Raw genomic sequence first — 21,988 nt, 5'->3', positions numbered from 1 at the left:
TCCTCCACGACTGCTTTTGAACCCTACAGATAATGCCAGATGATCCCCATATAATATGTAGTCTGACCTTCAGATTAGGGTAAAGGTAAAGGTTTCCCTTGCTCGAAAGCCAGCTGAATCCAACTCTAGAGCCAACTCTAGAGCCAGCGCTGTCTGAAGACGTTTCTGTGGTCATGTGGCCGCGGCATGACTAAATGCCAAGGCGCACAGAACGCTGTTACCTTCCCACTGAAGTGGTACCTATTTATCTACTTGCATATGTACTGCATATTCAGTAGGCAATGGGAATATTTTAGGCAGAGTTCAGAATTCCGCTCCAGCCCTCTCATGGTATAACGATAGGAAAGTGATGGTGAAATACTAAATAATTATTTGCAGGGGTGTTTGGTATTTTGTGGCTTGAGAAAATTGTCCCAAAGGCACAAATCTTTGTGTGTGTGTGTAAAGAAAGAGAGAAAACAGAGTATGTAAAGAAAGAGAGAAAACTGAGTAAAAACTGATCACTTCTGAAACATATTAACTAGGGTTCCATCATCCCTCATTGTCTCTTGCTTATAAAACTGTATAGACACATTCTCACAGTTATTGTTGCAGCATGCAAAATCTTGTGTCTGAATGAGTCCAGCCCTTGTCGTTCTATCCTGACAGCAAAGCATAGAGAAAGCCACATGTAATTTGATTACTTGGCAAAACCTGAATAGAAAGCGAGTTCTAGTAACTTGGCGCACTCTCTTTAGTAGTCCAGGGGAGAATTCTAGGAAAAGCAAAATGATGAAATGTAGGTTTTGAAGAGTTGGAGGCAGATATTCAAAGGTCATTGTTAATTGATTGCTGGAATACCACTGCAGATAAGAACAGCAGAGACCGACGTGAATCTTACAACACCCTTGCCTTACCAGGCATCTGGTCCCAGGAGGTCATTGCACCTAAGTGACCTACAAAGCAATCCTAAAGAGAGTTACCTCCTTCTCAATCCATTAATGGATGTACCTTTGTTTAGGATTACACTGTGAGTGAGCAAGATTAAAATAGCAATATGGTTCAAGGAAGAAAGATTAAAGTAGTTTCTCACTTTAGGGTCATTAAGGGCAGGGAGTTCCAAAGCCACATCATTGTGGTGGAGGCCTTTGTTCTGCAGATATATATGCTTGGGCATGACCTAGGGTTGCCAAGTCGTTGCAGTCGCCGCAGCGGGGACTCCTGGGCGGCGACTGGAGCGTGAGCGAAACGCACGCGCGCCGCACACACATCACCCGGAAGTGACGTTAGGACGCCGGGCACACTGGGGGCGGGGCCACGACCATCGGAGGGAAAACCATAGAGTTTTCCCTCCTATGGTCGTGGCCCCGCCCCCAGCGTGCTCAGCGTCCTAACGTCACTTCCGGGTGACACGCATGTCGGGGTGGGGTTCCCCCCGGCCGGGCCCGATCCACCAGCAGTGGGGAACGGGCCTCTGGGGCAGGGGTTTCCCCGCCCCCCGGGGGGACTTGGCAGCCCTAGCATGACCAGAGGTTAAAGAGTTGTTGACCTATAGAACTAAGTGAGCTGGCCTAGAGGTCCAGGACTAACCCAGGATGTTGTTGGTACAGTTTTTGCTTGTTTTGTTTGTTTAAATTGTACCTCTACCTCTTCAGTTTGCATATTTATTTAAACTCTGTTTTAGTATTTTTGTCAGTTGCTTTGGGTTCCTGGTGGGGAGAAACGAAACTCTGGACTGCATCATCCATTCCACACTCCACTCCACTCCACAGAGGTAGCCCATCACAGTGAGGGTTCCATTTACTGATCATAAGTCCCAGGGAAGGTCATATGAGAGAAAATCCTCCATCACAGCGATAAGAATGTAAGTGGATCACAGAGTGCACACTCAACAAGGAACCTTACTAATCCTAACCAGGACTCTTGTGGCCCCTTAAAGACTAACAAACTTTTATTCTAGCATATGCTCAGCGACAGAGTTTAAAATTGGATACACTACAAAATTAACATAAATGAATATGTTTGGATTGAAGCGAATGATATAAATACATATAAATATATTTACCATACTCTTTTTGTCAGCTTTTTGAATTGTGTAACCCGTAATGTTTGCATTGCCATCATCTTTTGGTGGTTTCCATTCCAATGCAACGTTTTCCCCCCAGACATCTACAATTGATACAACGTGGGGTGGTCCTGGACGATCTGCAACAACAAAATGTTACTGTCGGTATTAAGAATTCTACTACTGAATGCAATTTTTCTTAATTTCCATAGGCTTGGATCCAATGGAGTGTTTCTGCAGATGGAATGAAGGCCACTGTTCTTGACCCACCCTTCCACTGCAGGTCCAAATACCTTTTCACAGTGCCACTATACATGAACACATGAAGCTGTCTTATACTGAATCAGACCCTTGGTCCATCAAAGTCAGTATTGCCTACTCAGACTGGCAGAGGCTCTCCAGGGTCTCAGGCAGAGATCTTTCAGATCACATATTGCCAGATCCTTTAACTGGAGATGCTGGGGATTGAACCTAGGACCTTCTGCATTCCATGCAGATGCTCTACCACTGAGCCATGGCCCCTCCCTTACATTGCATCTGGTGCAGGGACAGACTGACCATTATAGCCTCCAGGATTTCTCCCAGTTGCCTGATGGCATATTGTCCTCACCTGGGCCAGGCCGGTGGCAAAAAGGGCAATTGTGGAAGACCAACTCACCCAGGGCCCAGGCAGCCACAAGGAGGCTGCGCACGGCACCTAGAACCTGCATGGCATATGGGAAGTGAGTCCATGGCCCACCCAGGGTAGGAAGTACAGAGCCCGACAGCTACAAGACTCAGTCTTTCCAAGGCCCACATGGCCCAAGGGAGGCCTACTCAGATCTCCTGAGACCTGTAAGGTACTTGAAAAGAGGGAGCTTGCTGGGCAGGCAGAAAGCCTCTTTCTCCCTCCCTCTCTCCTTTGGGGGGCAGTAGGGTTACCAGCCTCCAAGTGGGGCCTGAAGATCTCCCACTTTTACAACTGATCTCCAGCTGAGAGATATTCTCCCCTGGAGAAAATGGCTGCTTTGAAGGGTGGACTCTATGGCATTATACCATGCTGAGGTCCCTCCCCTCCCCAAAGCCCACCCTCTCCCGTATCCACCCCCAAAGTCTCCAAGTATTTTCCAACCCAGACCTAGCAACCCTAGGGGGCAGGGGCTGGATAGGCCAAGAGATAGTTCCCCTTTCCAGGGCTGTTTCCACTTCCCAGTCCACCCCTGATGTGGTGCTGGTTTCTATTTCAAGCACTGTAGATCTGATCCATATTGATGCCCTGTTGAAAAGCTCTGGGGAGATCCTTTACCACATTTTACACACTATTCCCTTATTTAGTCTTGCAGAAATTCACAGAATTGGAAGTGATGTTTCACTGTATTTAGTGGGCCTAGAGTAGGGTTGTCAGTTACCCACCGGGGGTGAGAAATCTCCTGCCCCCAGCTCCCATTGCCTGTTGCCACTGTGGCGGCCAGCAAGGGAAAAATAAAGTAAAAATTGCCATTGGTGAGACAGAGTTATATCAGTTCCGACAAAAAACCCAGAAGTGGCATCACACTGCTCTAGGAATTGCAAGAAACTTTATGCTAAAAGCACAGAGTTTCCAATGATTTCTAGAGTGGCATGATGTCATTTCTGTATTTTCCCCAGACTCCCACCATTTGCCACTGGCTGGCAACGCTAGCATATAGGCTGACTCATATGCTACCACTGCTACTTCCGCATGGCCTCATGCTCAAATGGCTAAATTCGTCCATTATGAGAGTTTAGTAGTTTTAGGCAGGGGTCATTTCATAGAAAAAGAGCTAGGGGAACTCATTAGCATAACTCATTAGCATATACCACACCCCCTGACATCAGGGGCCCGGCGGTGGACCTGCAAGGCCAGTGGGAGTGCGAGGAAGCCCCGCCAAGGCCCTCCCTGGCCCCAGGCAGGCAGGGGTGGGGAGAGGCAGGGAGGAAGCAACTTACCCTCCCTCTTCTCCTGCCTCCTCCTGGCTGAATGAGGGCCAGAAGCGGGGCGGCCGGAAGCAGGGGGCGAAGCTTCGTCATGTGCCCCGCCCCCCTGCACCTCACCCGGGGGAACTGCATTCCCCCGCGTTCCCCCCCGAAATGACCTCTGGTTTTAGGGGGGAAAGAAAAAGCTGAGATTCTCCAAATATTTTTAAGAAAGAGCAGATGTGCATTCCCCAAGCCTACTCCTCACACCAGTGATCTCCTCCACATTTCTGAGAAACTGTTTTTCATTGTGATAATGATAGAGAAATGCTAGATTTGCAAGGGAATTATGGACAATAGACACCAACAATAGGGAAAATAGTAATTCTGATAAATATGAGATTAAATTATAGTAAGACAAAGTTAATATTGTTAGATATTGAACAGCACAGCATTCTGAATAATAGGTATGTACTACAGTCTGACATCTGGCCCTCTAGGTGAGGCCCTAGTAGGTGTGATTCCTGTACCTGAGAAGAAGTATACAAGAATAGAGAGTAGTTGTTTGGGTGTAACGTGCTGTCACGTCGCAGTTCACTTATGGCAACCCCATAGTGTTTTCAAGGCAAGAGACTAACAGAGGTGGTTTGCCATTGCCTTCTTCTGCATAGTGACCCTGCAGTTCCCTGGTGGTCTCCCATCCAAATACTAACCAGGCCCAACCCTGCTTATCTTCCCAAAACTAATAAGATTGGGCTAGCCTGGGCCATCCAGGTCAGGGCAGTTAAATTTACCAGTTTCCAGTTGCTTACTCCCTAAATTCCTTCTGACCAATGTTTAGGGGGACCTGAGCATAGCACTGAACTGAACTGGCTGAACATCACAACAACAACAAAAACTATATACTCCTATCCATCGTACATTTTTTTAGACATACCAACTATCTGGATATCTATTGTGGCTTTGTCCACCAAGTTCTCTACTTTGACTTTCATGTCATATTTCCCAGAGTGGCTCCTCTCTGCCTTTCGGATGAAGATGATAGTGTCATTTTCACTGTTGCGAATGTTAATTTGGTTCTTGTCTACATGGGCACCATTTTTCTTCCACGATATCTTAGGTCTTGGTCTTCCCTGAAAAAAAAAAATATATATATATATATATATATATATAGCATTGAGGCAATCAAAGTAGTGCGTTATCTTAAAGATGATCTTTAAATATAAAGCAAAAGAACCAAAAAAGACAGCAAATGGGAGTTGGGTCAGCTACTTCATGAACCATCACTGCAGAAACCCCTGGGTCCTAGGCTCAGAACACTGAGCATGAGATTTCTATAATGAATGTCAAAAGTAGGTTTGCGGCTTACAGATACACACCTGAACAGCATACTCGAGAGTGCAGGGGGTTGGACTAGATGACCTGCAAGGTCCCTTCCAACTCTAACATTCTATGATTCTATGATTGCTACAGCACAGACATTTTGATGCAATAATTCAGAGCAAGAGGTGTCAGTTATCAGAGACTGTTAAATAGACAAAATATTGCAACAGTGCTAGTGTTTTAAGCATGTTTTATTTAAAGTTTAAAAAATCTTTCATTGTGTTTGTCTGTGTCCTTTATAAAGTTTATATCTCTGCTACCTGGCATTACATTTTATGACACACATGGCCCAGCCCAACAAGGTCTCATTTATGTCAGATCCGGCCCTCATAACAAATGAGTTCGACACCCCTGGCCTAGAGCATCCCTGACAAATGGTTGTCCAGCCACTGCTTAAAGACTGCCAGTGAGGGGGGGAATTACAATGGATCTCTGGAGGAAGTGGCAGCTGTGGAGGGCAGACTCTATGCAAATACATCCCTGCTGGGCTCCCTCTTCTCCCTAAACTCCATCTACTGCAGGAACCACCCCAAGTCTCCAGGGATTTCCTAAGCAGGAGTTGGGAACCTCAGCCCTAGGCCAGGGGAAGCCGCTTGGGATATTTTTATTTATTCAGAAGTCGTTCTTATTCAAGTAAAGGCTGGCAAGCCTTGCTTTAAAACCACCTCCTGTGATTTACTTTGCAGTGTAAACCCCCCCCCCCCACTAAGTGTATTCTTACAGGTCTCTTGAAATATTTATTAGCACCAAGAATTTACTCAGCAGCTCAAAGACTAGACAAAAATGGGTACCCTCTTTGCATGATTTCTTTGTGGTCCTGGGTGATTCTAGGATAGTTGGACGTTAACGTGTATAGGGAAATCTCCAGTGGCAAGCCTCAGTCATGTTGCCACAAAGACTGACTATCTGGAAGTCTGGACTAAAAAAGGGACATAATGGCATAGGAATGCAAGAGAGCGCTTTCTAACCCACTTTTAAAATAGTGAAAGCATTTTGAACATGTGAATGACATCGGGAGAAGTTTAGCCTTGCTGAATCATTAACGTAAAAATATGGCTGATTTCAAAGGTTTTAGCTAAATCTCTCTGAATTTTTAACAATGTATTAGAAGAAGAACCCTGTTGGTGCAGATCAGTGGACTATCTATAGTACAATGGGGTTGCCAGTCTCCAGATGGAGCCTGGAGATCTCCTGGAAGGAATTACAATTGATCTCCAGACTACCCAGATGAGTTACCCTGGAGAAAAAGCTGCTTTGGAGGATGGACTGTATATGGCATCACATCTGTCCTCAGCTCCTTCCCTCCCTCAGACTCTGTGCACTCCCCAGATTCCACCCTCAAATCTCCAGAAATTTCCCAGCCTGGAGCAGGCAACCCTATCTAGCACCGTGTTTCATCTGTTGGTCAACCAGATGCACAAGCATGGCAGAGAGGTCAAAACCTATTCCTTTTGTTGCTGCCCAGCACCTATATTCAGTGTTACAGCTTCTGCCAGAGCTTGGTACCTTCTAGCTCATGGGCCATTCAAATTCCCCATGTCCTGTTCCTTTATCGGTAGAGCTGGGCACAACAACCGCTGTTTGCAACACACTTAATGGCTTATCTTTGAAAGTTCAGTGTCTGCAGAAATGTGTGCTAAGGCAAGAGTTCTAAGAATGAGAGAAAATGTATCTTTGTTTCTTACCTGGAAGGGAATGACAAGATTCACAGCTTCTCCAACCCGTCGAATATAAGTTTGCTTTAAGTGTCTTGGCAGGCGAATCTTTGGAGGCTCTTAATTAAAAAAAGGCATTTATTTTTTAATATTTGTTTGATTTGTATTGCAGAGTAATAGCATAATAACAAGATGCCTTTAAATGTGTCCATCTAATAAGGTATTGTCTACTCTGACAGACAGTACTTCTCTAGCACCTCCAGAAAATGATGTTCTCAATTCTGCTGCCTGAGATGCAAGAGTGATGTAACTGAACCCAGGATCTTCAGTAAGCAAGGTACCTGTGATACCACTGAGCTATGGCCCCTTCTCAAATGAATAGGCTGGATCCTATGGAAGAATTCCATATGTACAAGATTCCTTGACAAGTGGAAGTGCTAAAATCACTCTTCCTATCTGCTTGCACTAAGTAAAAGTAAATGAGGATGAACAAGCTGAAACTTAATCCTGACCACACAGAGTTGGGTTGGTAGAAAGACAGACTGGGGACTTCACATCTCTCCTGTCTTAGATGGGGTTATACTCCCCTTGAAAAACCAGGTTCGCAGCTTGGGAGTGCTGCTTGACACAGAAGTAACTTTAGAAAACTAGGTGGCTGTGGTGGTTGGAAGGGCTTTCACCCAGCTTCAGCTGGTGCATCAGCTGCACCCATTCCTGGTTTGGTCAGATCTAGCCACAGCGACCCATGCCTTAGTTACATTGAGACTGGACTACTGCAATGCACTCTACTTGGGGCTAGCCTTGAAGAGTGTTCGGAAGCTACAGCTAGTGCAGAATGCTGTGGCTAGACTGCTGGTTGGGAACATGCAACCCGGATATCACGGCAATTGCACTGGCTACCGATATACACTTGAGCCCAGTTCAAGGTGCTAGTTTTGTCCTTTAAAGCCCCATGTGGCTTTGGACCAGGGTATCTGAAGGACTGTCTTCTCCCATACATAGGTTTGCCAACCTCCAGGTGGGGCCTGGAAATCTTCTGGAATTACAGTTGATCTCCAGACTATAGCAATCCATTCACCTGGAGAAAATGGCAGCTTTGGAGGGTCGACTCTGTGAAATTATATCCCACTGAGGTCCCCCCCCTCCCCAGACCTCACCCTCTCCAGGCTTCACTTCCAAATCTCCAGGAATTCCCCAACCGTGTGGTGGCAAATCCTAAAGTATGATACTTCCTGTCCGGCAGTTAAGATCACAGGGAGAGGCCCTCCCGACTGTCTCACCAATCAAAGAAGCTTGTCTGGTTGAGCACACGAGAGAGGGCCTGTTCAGTGGCAGCCCCCCCCCCCGACTACGGAACAACCTCCTCGGGCAGGGGACTGGCCCCCTCACTTTCAGTCTTCAGGAGGCAGTTGAGGACAATTTTATTTAGGACTGCATTTGACTAATTTAGCTTTTATTTACTGGCAGTCCTCACCATGGCATTTTATGGTTTTTTTTAGAATTGTTTTATTTACTTTGTAAACTGCTTTGAGTTCCGTAAGGTAGAAAGGTGGGTAACAAATGTTTTAAATACATACATACATACATACATACATACATACATACATACATACAGACCTACATGATTTAGGAACAACATGCCTACACCCCTTATGAACCCACCTATTATGGTCATCTTCAGAGGTCCTGTTTCAGGTGCCCCTCCCTTCAGAGATCAGGTGGGAGGCAACCTGGGAGAGGGCCTTCTCAGTCATCGCATTGAAACTCTGGAACTCTCTCCCAGAGAGGCTCATTTGTCCCTTTCTGTTGCCATTTTCTGCTAGTGGGCGTTGTAGGCTCGTTGCGTTTAATTCCTGCTTTCCCCCTCCTTGCTTCCAGTAAGTCAAATTCATTTCTGGCTCGGGGGGGGGGGGGCTAGGGTCCCTTTCCCCCACTTTCTGATAGCCCTGAAGAGGGTGAGGGACTCCAAACCAGGGGATCCCCTGCCCCCAACTGGGGACTGGCAACCCTATGCATAAGACACAGTGCAAGGAATTTCTTCTGATACAAAACCAGATTCAATGAACTCACTGGGGAAAGCGATTAATAAATGGAAAGTATTATTATTATTATTATTATGTGAACTATCAGTTGTACATTCCATTGCTTCATGTTCACATGGTTATTTCTTAAGAATTATATTGAAGTGCTATGCGTTGCTTGGGCCATTGCCCAACTGCCTGCATGAGCAGCTGCATCTTGTTCTAAGTATATTTTTCTTTCTGTTCACGTATTGGTGGCACCAACTCAGTCACCGCTGTTACTGATCAACTGGCAAAAAGTGTTATCTAATCTGGTAAGGGTCTGCTACAAGTGTGTGAGTATTCTGTGAGCCTCTGTCCATAGTCTTGCCGGTACACAAAGAGGTCAAAGAAGGAGCAGATATATGAACCTGTGTGTACATAAATCCCCACATACTAGATTTGAAATTTTAAAATTTTTTTGGGGGGAATACTCATGTCTAAATATGTTACTGCCTTAAAATCGATCAATATGAGTCACAGGCAGACAGTTAATCTCACCGATAACTTCCTTGACTAAAATGGGCTGTGGATGCATCCTAGGGTCACTGGAACCTGCTGCATTCACCGCTTTTACTCGGACAAAGATTTTGGCTCCAGTTGGCAGACCAGTGATGGTGAATTTTGTTTTGTCAGTTAGATCTGGATTGGCCACAATCCATTCTTCCGCTGGAGTGGGGAGGAAGCAAAAGGATGGAGGAAGGGAAGGAAGGAAGGAAGGAAGAACATTCAGAATTATATTTGGGCACTTGTTATCTTGAAACCACCAGGTTTTTTTTTTTTTTTTAAAAATTAGAGTGCAACAAATTGCTTATATTTCACTTATTGATGGTATTTGAGCCATTGTGACCAGCCCACTAGTTCCCCCTATGGCATAGGCCATGGGCTCTTCCACACTCTTATTGCTTCAGGAAGGAGGTTCTTTTCCACATGTGTTATGCGGTCTCTAGTGGACACTTTGATATATCATTGCTGTGTCTCTGGCATAATTCCCTGCAGTTTTAAAGTGCAGAGAAAGATGCTGGAGATACAGTGATGTACTATCAAAGTGGCCACTAGAGAGAGCAAAACACATGCAGAAAACACAAAAACCTTGAAATAACAGGGGCACACAAGGAATAGAAATGAGACTGCAGAAGAGCCCTATAAGAATCAAAAAGTATTTGACTTCAAAAGACAATAGGGATTCCCAGCTTTATACCAAACCCACTAATGTCTATTATAAAAATACATCAATGTTAGTATAAGTAATTGTAAACCTGCTGGGTAGGCTATCAATACTAAAATATTGCCTCCTTAAAAGGAATGTTAATATACAAGCAACATACTACCTATCACCTGCAGTAACAGAATTCCACATATAATCTTATACCTGGCACACAGTTTAGACGCTAAAAACTGCTTTAAAAATTAAAAAAAAGGTTTTAGCTCCCATGCTGTGGAGCCGATTTTGACTTCTGAAATATTCTGGGGGTTGTGCACACCTGCACACACATTACCATAGTGTTCATGCATCCAGATGCTTAATCAATTAATAAAGTGAAAGACATAGTAATTCCCAGGGGTCATTTCATAGGAAAAAAAGGTGCAGGAGCTCATTTGCACAGCTCAATTGCATATGCCACGCCCCCTGACAAAGGGCAGGCATGCAAGCATGCCTGGGTTCCCTGCCTCTTCTTCTCAAGACCAGGTATGTTTAAAATGCCTTTCCCTTCCCCATCTGGGGAAGGTAAAGAAAGGCATTTAAATCCCCCCCCCCCCACTTCCCTGAGTTTCTCTGCAAAAGCTGCAGCGGGCTGGCTGGAGAAGGCAAGGGAAGGGCGGACAGGCAGACATGCCTGGGTTCCCTGTCCGATCTTCTCCAGGTGCCCCGTGGCTGCGTTGCACCTAGAGAAGATCAGGCAGGGAACCCAGGCATGTTTAAAATGCCTTTCTTTCCCTTCCCCATCTGGAATGACGTGCCTGGAATGATGATGTCACTTTTAGGTGATGTCACCATGCGGTGCGCACACCAGAAGATCCAGGGATGGGCGTGGGAGCCCCCCACTGGAAGCCCAGTAAGACCTGGCAGCCCTATATGGAAATCATACAGAGTTTCAAATAATAGCTTCAGCAGACAGTTCAAAGCCTGGGGAGAGGACTATATGACTTCTTGCTGATATGAGGAAGGAGGACTGCAGTCAACTGTTTGCCCCCTCTTCTAAAGAGTCAGTGTCTAACAGGGATTATGAAGAACAGCAACAGTAATTGCAACATCCAGCAGGATGTCTGGAGAGAGGACTAGAAGTGAACAGTTTGGAACAGGGACATGGGTAGAACCTTTTAATCATCTGTCCTCCATCTCCAACACTTCATCCACTAAAGAATGCCATTTTTCCAGTGCAGGCCAAGGTTTGTAGCCAACTTCACCGTTCTGAAGCCACAAGGGCACTTCCATCTTCAAAACAGGGAGTGCTGATTCCCACCAATTCTCCCTTGCTCCCGCATACCCCCAATTTGCCCCCTGTGCTGTTCCTATGGGACTGCTGACTCCCAGTAACAGTATTTCAGGGGGGGTCAGTGGATTGCAGCAGGCGGGAAAAGTAGGAAAGTCCCATTCCCTGAGGTCTACTCGAAGAGTAGATCTTGTTGGATTCAAGACAAAAAGTTCTTGTTTGTTCCAAATCAGTTTTTTGCTACTCCATCTGTCAGACAGAATTTGCCAGTTTGTTTCAAAGGCAATTATTGTTGTTATTATTTAAACTGTATACTAACACTAATTTGAAGTGCAAGACTATTCATGTGACCAGTGTGGCTGAAAAGCAGCCAGGCAAATACATTCCAGTGACGTTAATTTAAGGAGTTATTGAATTGATCTTGTTGGGATAATTGCATTTCTGTAAAGGCTGCGGAATTTTGTGGTTATTGATTTAACCTTCCTATATTTTACTGATTTCACTAATTTTACACAAGCTGTTTCTGTCATAATATATATGGAGAACTGACTAACAGTAGACCCAAACAAATAAAATAGATAATAAATATAGAGTGATGCACAACTGTTTATGTCAAATAAATTATTGACTACTTAGTGTCAACAATCTGCCATGGAGTTCTGTGTAACATTGTATGCTTCTAGCTTGATTTCATTCCCCCCCCCCTCCATGATAACTAGCTTGTGTCTCCCTGTTGCTTCTGCTGTGCTCATTAGGTAAATTCCTTTCCCTGTCTGTTAGGACTGCTTTGAAACTTAGATAATGCCCAAGGTCGACTGCTGGAGGTTGGAAGGAGTATTGGCGTTGCTTTGATTATTATGTCCTGAAGCTTGAGAACAGAATTAATGTTTATGTTTAAGACCGTTTGTTCCCAGGGGTTTGGGCGCCTGTTTTACCTGCTTTCCCGCACGTGGGAAAAGGACCCATTGGCCACGGCCTGGTATGATTTTGTTTATTATCTTGTACCCCAGAGGTAGTCTCCATTCTTAACAATCCTTGTGTTCCTGTTTTCACCATCGCTTTAATAAATGCTACTTTGCTACAAACGTGGATTTATTTGAATGCCTGGAGAATCGGACACTTAGTACTCATTGGTAACCACGTTCATTAAAAAAAACCCTGGGTCTTTATTATTTTTAAAGTGAGAAGGGCTAGACCAAAAGATTTTTGGAAGAAGCACTGGACAATCAACCAAACATCTTATTCCAGCTTTCCTTTTTATCTTAATTCCTCCTGTATCCTTTAGGTGGAAGTAGCAGTAGCCACTGCCTGAAAGCAACATGTATACATTACTGAAACAAAATGCTGCAAAAGTGCTGCAAAACTGCTAAAATTTCATTAGTGCAAGTATTAAGACACTGGGTTGAATCAAGCACAAAATTTCCTCTTGCACAGGAGCTCTTGCTCTAGATAGCAGTTTGCACTAAGTCAAACTAATCACATCCTACTTGTGCAACAGCTTGTGCAACCAGTTTATGGGTACTATGATATACAGGAAGGAGAGTGCTAGATGTTCCACAAGATCTTCAGCAAGTGGATCTGAACGAAGTCCATTTATGTTTCTACTTGCAAATTTTGGATCCAAGTCAGTGTGCTTTAGTAGATCTAGCATTGGTCTGGGCAGACCTAATATCTGGGTTCAGGTTTTTGTTTTTGTTTTAGCCATAAACCCAGTTCTGGGCATAGATGGGAAAGTCACCATCTCCCAGGTTCTGTTCTCCATAGGCCAAAGGGACCTGTCTCCCAGGATTGTAGTGAAGACAAGCAAAACAAAGGCTGAAAAGCACTGCACGTATTACTATTGCTATACATGTGATGAATAAGAGAGTTCAAGTTTTCTGAACTTTTACCCAGTCACTCAAATTTTCTCACATCCTTTCCATAGTAAGACAGCACTCCCCAAAAGATCAGCTATTATACCATTGCAAAAAGCCCATCAGAAAGTAGCTTTAAATATCTTCACTGCAAACTTTACCTTCCAGGTCACATGTTGGATCCAGCAATTCACCATCATACACTTCTGCCGATAAACCTTATGAGAGTCCATCATTACAATTAATTCAGAGGCACCCACTTTCACGCAGGCAAGAAGTGAGTCAGTAGTTAGTACTCCCTGTTAGTAAGTATACAGAGATATGTACTGCACCTTGAAGAAGAGCTTTGAGATGATCAAGGAACTGGGGAGACGGTGAAATTATTAATCTCATGTGTGGAAGTGTGTGGGAGGCCTACTCTTATCAACTGGTTCTTTGTCTGTTTTCCTCCTTTGTTTCCGTGAGACAGAGGCTCCAACCACAGGTCAAAGGGGGAAAAAAGCATAACGAACAAAGCAGAAGGAGGATAAAAGTTTTCATATTGAACACTCACAGGTTGGTTTAGGTGTCTTGTCTTCAGTCTGCGCCAGGCCCCCGTCTGCCTCCTCACTATTAATTTCCTGTGTACAAGTGTTTCCCTCGCCCTCTGTGGTGGGCGCTTGGGGACCTAAACGATTTGGAAAGCACACATGGGATTTTACAGCCATAGGCAGAAGGGCCTTTTAGACGGCTATACCTGAGTGAGAAGCTGAAAAGACGAGAAATTGGAAAAAGAAGAAGAAGAAGAAGAAGAAGAAGAAGAAGAAGAAGAAGAAGAAGAAGAAGAAGAAGAAGAAGAGATAGGCAGGAGAAATCCATTGAGAAAAAGAGAAGATTAAAGTGCAGTAGTCCAGAATAAGAGAGAGGGAGAAGAAAAATAAAGGAAATAGAGAAGAGCCATAGCATGAAGGGATATGCTGATGTAGGACTGCAATACACTAGGTGTTGAGTGCCGCAAGAAGTACTTGTTTGCTATTGAACAGCTTGCATCAACGGACTGCTGCCTTTGGTAGCCCAAAATAGAGCACACCATGTAACTGGTTCACTGGATTGCAGCCCATGATTAAAAATCTCTTAGGAATAACTTTGGTGAAAGTAATGACAAAACCTTTATTGGGTTTCATGGTCAGTAATGTTGCTGAATCTTAAAATGGGCAGGAAGTGAGCAATAAGTTAGCTACAGCAATATAGGGGTGTACGTTTGTAGGATGTGCAGTCAACACTACTTATATATATTACAAGCTCGTAGTCTTACATAGCTATTTTTTTCCTTTCAAATTTCTGATTCTGAATTTCACATGTAAATTGGATCCATATTGGGGAAATAAAGGGTTCGGAGTACAAATTTTGTTTGAATTTGTTGAGTAGGTTGAGAATGTCTAGAATTGTTGGTTTGTTGGTGTAAAACAAGGATCTTTTTGCACAACAATCCATGGGCATTTTTATCATATATCTTTGTTCATGGAGTTGGGACAAACTGAGGTCACTGTCATAAGCAGCACCTTATTTTGCTGTAGATGTTTTTTCTCATCCTGGTCACAAAGAGTAAGAAATACAAAACAGACAAGGGGATCTCTTCCTTACACCAACCTTTTCCTAGCTGACAAAGACTTCCATGTCGCTGGAAAACTTGAGTACTTGTCTACTTACAGAAATAATTCTACTGAAATAGATCACCTTACTTATTTTGCATTTACAATAGCTGATTCTGAGATGACAAAGGGGAGAATTGTGAGTCCTTAATTATTCACTGGGTCAGCATTTTCACCTCTCAAAAGCTGCTTATTCACTTCTTGGTAGTATAAATGAATGCATGAAGGGAATGATTTAAGAAGGGATCATATTTGTTCACTTCACTAAACTAATGAGTGATATTGAATACTTTGAACCTACACATCTGTATGTTATGGAATGTAATATCAGCTTCACTGGAATCAGGGAAACATCTTTATTAACTGTAAGGGAGCCTTGCTGTCTGTATTCTCAAGGCCACCTTTTCTCTTCCACCTCCTCAAATTGCTCATGATTAAAGTAGCCCTACAGTATCCCATTCAAGGGCAACAGATAAGAGAAACAGAGAGAGAGAGAGAGAGAGAGAGAGAGAGAGAGAGAGAGAAGAGAGAGAGAGGGATAAGTGAAAGAGAGAATGATTACAAATGGATAGATTAAGTAAGCAGAAGAGAAGAAAGGAAGAACTGAAAAAGTGACAGCCGAAAGATTGACAGTCAAAGAAAATATCTGGAGATTCAGGTGAAACGTTAAACTTTGTAGAAAAATTAGTTGAAGGAAAGATACTTAGAAAAAAGATGAAGAACAGAGAAATTTACATTTTGAAAGAGTAGAGAAAGGAGAGAAGGCAGAGCGAGAGATACAGCGATAAATACCACGAGGGTCTTTTCCCGTATTCTTTTGAAAGTTTTGTTCCAACGTATTACAATATATACATAAGTAGCATTAATTGTGTATATATAGGTGTATATCTAGATATGCTAAGCATATGTAGAATATACAGAATGCACACAACATTGTTTGTAAAATACATTGCTATTTGTATTTTATCTGAGGTGGGTAACACCAAAATGGCAGACACAGCTGTCATTTTGAGATATCTTCTTAATGCTTTTAAGCCTATCTGAAAGAAAAAAGTAAAGGTTTTGCTCTGTTCAACAGGTACACACAGAAGTTAGATCTGCCGAATCCTGAAACATTTCTTGGAAGTCTTTCTCTTTGTTAATGCTAGATTGACCATTTGCTGTACAGTTCAGCATACTTGTGGATTATACATAATTTTTTTCCTGCAATTGTTCCCTAAGATCTGACCAGTGGCTAATTCATATAGTGGCTATATGCTGTTATTACCACATGGCTTTTCTTGATACGGCAAACAGGTAGGGTTGTCAACCTCCAGGTGAGGCCTGGATCTCTCTCAAAATTACAACTAATCTTCAAACTACAGAGATTAGTTTTCTTGGAAAAAATGGCTGCTCTGGAGTTTGGAGTCTGTGGTATTATACCCCACTGAGATCCCTCCTCAGGCTCTATGCCCAGATATCCAGGAATTCTGCAACCAAGAGTTGGCAGCCCTGCAAACTGGTCCTGTGAATGCCTTCCCCAAGCTGTATTTTAAAAGATTTTTCAGGGTGCAATGAATCACAATCTTAATAAATGTTAAACCATTCACAATACCAGTTTACTATGCCCAAACACTATCTTAAAAATGATCATGTGAATTGTTTTTTTATTTACCAAGTGACAAGCCTTAAGTCCCAGTTATACCCTTGATAAGTGATGTTCATGACCTGAATTGACTTCCCTGACAGCTATGTCAAGAGCAGAGCTTAGCAGGAATATAGATTCAATTTTCAGTCAACAGCTTTTCAACACAGGAAACGTTTCTATCACAATATCTAAGCAGCTTATTGAAATTTTGTTAATTTGTCCAGCGTATTGAAATTTCGTTAGATCGTCCAGCTTCATTTAAAAGTGGCTTGGAGCCTCTGGAGTATTTCCACATGTATGGAGGGAGGGGATTTTTGCTGATTCCGCCTCCCACTGCAGACAGGTGAGAGGTCCAATTCACCAGCAATTCGATGTGGGTTGAATAAAACTTTGTCCATTCTGGCAGTATAACAAAGCAGCTGTCCTCAGCTAGCCCATCAGCCTATAAAAATGAGATGAGGTGAACACTTTGGAAAATTTTGTCCTGATGGGGCTGACTATAGGGAGACAGCTATGCCTTACCCTACTTTCATCTCATATTGAATCCTTAGCCTTTATGTTTCATCTATATACAGTCTTTTAGCTGTTGCAACAGCTAATGAACTCCGGCTGTGAAAGGCTTCGACAACATATATACTGTCTGTTCTATAGGTAATCTCAAACAAATGAGCAAAACAGCTGGGGATTCTGAAGATTTAAATTCTGAAGATCTAAATCTGAATTTTGTAGCTCATATTCTATTTGATCAGCACTATCCCCATTGGCCAGATATTGAAGACATCTCCTCATCCATTTAACCCTATATGGGAAAACCTTGAAACAAACTATACCTGAAAACAGAACAAAGTTTGAGTCCGGTGGCACCTTTAAGACCAACAAAGTTTAATTCTGGGTATAAGCACACACAGAATGCTGTTACCTTCCCACCAAAGCGGTACCTATTTATCTACTTGCAATTTCTTGGTTTCGAACTGCTAGGTTAGCAGTAGCTAGAACCAGAGACGGGAGCTCACTCTGTCATGCGACACTCAGGTCTTGAACTGCTGAACTACCTTCCAGCCTGCAGTTCAACCCTAGAGTCAGATTCAACTGGCTTTCGAGCAAGGGAAACCTTTACCTTTACTATAAGCACACAAAAGCTTATACCCAGAATTAAACTTAAGGGTGCCACTGGGCTCAAACTTTGTTCTATTGCTTCAGACCAACACAGCTACACACCTACATTTATACTTTAAAATGTTTGCAATGGCTTTTTATTTCTTGTCACTAATTATCACACAGTTTGTTTTCCATACATTTAGCAGCATATTTGAGTGCTAAGCATTTAAGAATCACACACTGTACCTGGGTCTGTATGCTGAACTGTTGTTTTAAAAAAGGTGTATGATTTAGATGTAGATTTTAAAAAGATGTAGATTTTCCATTTACTGGTATGGTTTGCCTTAGGAACAATTCACATAACCATTTTTTATCCTGGTGAAGGCAATGTATGAATTGATTTGACCCAATTTAGCCTGTTGCATTGAACTGGTGAATGTGTCTGTCCAGATTACAACTTTTGAAACATTCTGGGGAATCTTCAAGCAAGATAAATCACAACCTGGCATGTGTCAAACGTTCACAAGACCAGATAAGTTGGTATCTAGATGAGCGTCAAGCATTCACAAGATCAGTGTGACACCAAAATGTAAAGGCCATACCACACCAAAAGTCAGTGACTTTGTCACGTGAGAAATGATCATGTGTACTATATGGGACTTCATATTTTTGCAGTAACTATTTTAAGAAGATAATTACTTCTCTCCACCCCCCCGGCCACTTTCCCCCTTTCTTTCTAAAGCAGAGATGTCCAGGTTGCTACTGAATGCAGATATGATACTTCATTATCAATGGAATAAACATCTCCCAGGGTTTATGAGACATTGGAGGGAAATGCCAGTTGAAATATAAAACCACTCCTTTTCTGAGCAACAGGACCAACAATCTGGAAACAAGGCAAGCAGGATAGAACCAAATACTTGGGAGAATCCTCATATTATATGCATGTTTTGTGGAAACATCCCTCGGATAGAAAAAGTTGGACATCTCTCACCTAACTGAAACATAACGCTACTTACTTCCTTCGAAGCAATACTCTATAACGTAGCCATCTAAACCTGCAGCTCCAATTTGATCTGGTGGCCGCCACTTCATGGTAACTGTGGTATCAGTTACAGAATCAACTGCCAGGCAGGTAGGCGGACTGGTGACAGCTGAAAAGGCAATGAAAGAAAGCATTTGCATTAGCAACACAACTTTAGGATGCATCACTGCCCATCTTTGGAAGTCACTGACTTTTTTTTTGCTCTGTCTCTTGCTCACTGTTCAAATGCCAGTCTTTATGCATTTGATTTACTTTATGCAGTTGCTTGTCTTCTGCTGGGATTGTGAGATGCTGTTTGAGTTAGATTAATTAAATCTGGGCCCAATTCTAAGTGCTGTTCTTGACCTTTAAAGCCCTAAATATCTTTGGACCAGAGTATTTGAGGGGACCACATTTACCAATGCAAAACCTGCCTGTTTCATGAAATCAAGTAGTGTTGACCTTCTCTTTGTGTTTGCTTAAAATGGCTGGAGAGCCCAGCCAAGAGGACGTTTTAGCTATGGCTCCAAAGCTTTGGAATTCCCTGCCCAGGAGCTGGTGTGAAAGGAGCTTCAATTTCTTACCACTACTATACTGTACTGGCAGGCCCTGTGGCGTTCTCACAGGTGAAGATGGGAAGTACCACTTCAGCCCCTTTCTTACCACTATTCCCCCATATATTTATTAGTGTCCCCCCCAACATGTTTTTCAAGCTGGGGAAATGGTGCAAAGGGCTGAAGTCCCTTCTCCACGTGCAATGCAATCCTGATCGTACACACAGATCCTACACACAGAAATTAAAGAGATCCCACAACTCATAAGAACATAAGAGACGGCAATGCTGGATCAGGCCAAAGGCCCATCCAGTCCAACACTCTGTATCACACAGTGGCCAGAAATACCAGGTGCCATCAGGAGGTCCACCAGTGGGGCCAGGACATTAGAAGCCCTCCCAGATACTCAGGGGTATTGTGTCTGACATAGCCCCAACCAACCTGTAATGTGTGAAGAAGCATTTAAGGCATTTAAGAAGCATTTAAGGCATTTAAGAAGCATTTAAGGAAGCTTCATGTGTTTTTGTGTTCATAGATCAAAAACAAGGTATGCAAAACTGGATTTTAAAATTACCGAGTATCAAAAGCTCTGATAATGGAGAAGAAAAAGCAGCAGGATAAGAAACACTGCTAGATGTCAATCCAAATAAATATGAGGGACGTAATAGGAAAGATTGTACAAGTTTAATATGGTACCAACTTTTAAACTAAGAAACTCTTAAATGGAGAAGTATTGAACAGGATGCAGGATGTGATATCTTACAAAATATGGGCGCACACATGAAACTGTCCCACCCAACAATACTTACTAATGAAACAGTTCAGTCTTACCATCAGCTGGAGGGAGTGATTTTTATGTCAGCAGAATACATAGGTATAAACAACTTCCTCTTGGTTATCCAATACACATGTGCAGAGTGCAGGAAAGCAGCTGGGCATATTGTAGAAATGGTATATATCCCCATTGTCTTACTTCTCTGGATCTTTAATGCCTTCTATGGAAGAGTGCATAGAAGTCCTATCATCTTTCTCTGATGGTAGGTCTATGAATGCTTCTTGTCCAAGGCATCAAATTCTCATAGCACTCTGCCCAAACAAACACATTTTATGAATGGTCTGGTTATCAAAAAATATTGCTACTCACCCAATGGCACAAAGGGCTTTGAGGGCATGCTTGGTTTGGAAGTGCCTATGGCATTGACTGCAAACACTCGGACCTCATAGGCAACTCCTTCAATCATCTTTTTTGGCTCAAAAGTTGTTTCTTTAATAAGGTCAAAGTTCAGCCTCATCCACCTGGAGCTTTGTTTCTTTTTCCGTTCAATGTAGTATCCTAAGCAATATATAAGGAGAAAGATGCATTAATGGGCCAGCATTTCTATAAAATGCGCAAATGTAAACATCAGTTCTACTATTCCTGTGGGTGACAGCTGATAAAATGGTGCTTGGGAATGGAAATCCAAATTGTGATGATGTTGTATCATATGTTTTCTTTTTGTACATACTATTGGAGAAAGATGAAGAGACAGGACTGTTGCTTTTGGCCTATGCCCAAACTATTACATATGAAATAAAGCACATGAAACACAAGTGTGCTTTGTTGGTTCTGAGAAAGTTAAGGGGTGGGGCTACATATCTTCCAGGAGGGTTTCGGTTCAGAAGGTCCCACTAACCTTGAAAATAGCATGGAAGATTCAACTGAATACTAAAACACCAAAAGAGCTGGTATACTTGCTTACCTAAAATAGGAGATCCACCATCATACACTGGTGGTTCCCAAGTCATAATGCACCAGTCTTCTCCTACTTCAATCACATTCGGTGCTGCTGGAGGATCAGGAATATCTGTTGCAATCAAAAGAATTTACATTTGTTAGGGGGGGAGGTTATTCCAGAAATGCTGACATTGCTGTACAGCAACAGGACATAACTTATTTATGTACTGGAACAAAACTCTAAACATTTTAGACAGAGACAAATCGTGTGCTCTTGTTGGATGGCCATTGCTGTATCTAACAAGAAGGCTCTCATTCGGTGGCAAGCATCCAGCAAGAAGAAAACTATGAAATATTACAGATGGCTCCCAATAGCCAAGTTTTCTACCATCATCCCCAGCTGATAGTTAAGATGCAAACAAGCCTTTCTGATTATATGTTAAATGAGAGAAATGAGAGGACAGGTCAAAACTTTGAATACAATTTTTATTTCAGAAATAATGGTGGTGTAATGCAGTGGCCTTCAGCCTTTCCAAACCTGGGTCCCACTAAGCATGGGATACACTGAACTTCGAGTGTTAGCTTAGAGCTTGGTTGGGGGATGCTGCTTTAGTGATAAAGTCCACATGAGGTTCTTACTTCAGGAAAGAAACAGAAGTCTTCTATTGTAAAGGAACTCCATACTTCGATAGGATAGGAAGAACAGACATTCTAACAGACACTAAGATCAAGAGAGACTGCAGAAAGCATATCTGGCACTCATGGCTGTTAGAAAGAGGAGTTAGCAGGAAGGAAGGAACCTCTAAGGATAGCATTCTGGATAAACAAAGAGACAGCAGCAAAGCTGACAAGAGAAAAGATACAGGAATAGACATATATATCCATGCTAGGTCTACTACTTCCCCCCCCCAAGGTACTTCTATGCCGTACAAAGGAGCTTTGCACAGTCCTTCACTTCCAACAGCAAGCACATGGCAGGGAGTCATATGACATCAG

General features: G+C 42.9%; 1 protein-coding gene across 8 annotated transcripts in view; it reads right to left on the bottom strand.

The window, feature by feature from the left end:
* MYBPC1 (myosin binding protein C, slow type) overlaps positions 1-21,988 on the bottom strand; it is a 134,945-nt gene that overhangs the window by 15,294 nt on the left and 97,663 nt on the right. For 7 of the 8 annotated variants that reach the window (XM_015422091.1, XM_015422094.1, XM_015422092.1 and 4 more), the window contains 8 exons: positions 21,018-21,122; positions 20,423-20,611; positions 18,720-18,854; positions 13,898-14,011; positions 9,558-9,725; positions 7,027-7,115; positions 4,896-5,091; positions 2,045-2,184 (listed from right to left, as the gene is read on the bottom strand). In XM_015422091.1, coding sequence (XP_015277577.1) covers positions 2,045-2,184; positions 4,896-5,091; positions 7,027-7,115; positions 9,558-9,725; positions 13,898-14,011; positions 18,720-18,854; positions 20,423-20,611; positions 21,018-21,122 — 1,136 coding nt within the window. The remainder of the gene's footprint in view (positions 1-2,044; positions 2,185-4,895; positions 5,092-7,026; positions 7,116-9,557; positions 9,726-13,897; positions 14,012-18,719; positions 18,855-20,422; positions 20,612-21,017; positions 21,123-21,988) is intronic. The other variant, XM_015422097.1, reaches the window with a different exon arrangement.

The sequence above is a fragment of the Gekko japonicus genome, unplaced genomic scaffold (genome assembly GCF_001447785.1).
Source record: "Gekko japonicus isolate JY-2015 unplaced genomic scaffold, Gekko_japonicus_V1.1 scaffold280, whole genome shotgun sequence".
Taxonomy (NCBI): domain Eukaryota; kingdom Metazoa; phylum Chordata; class Lepidosauria; order Squamata; family Gekkonidae; genus Gekko; species Gekko japonicus.
The sequence above is the reverse complement of the archived record's forward strand: the minus strand, read 5'-3'. Positions and strand labels throughout refer to the sequence as shown.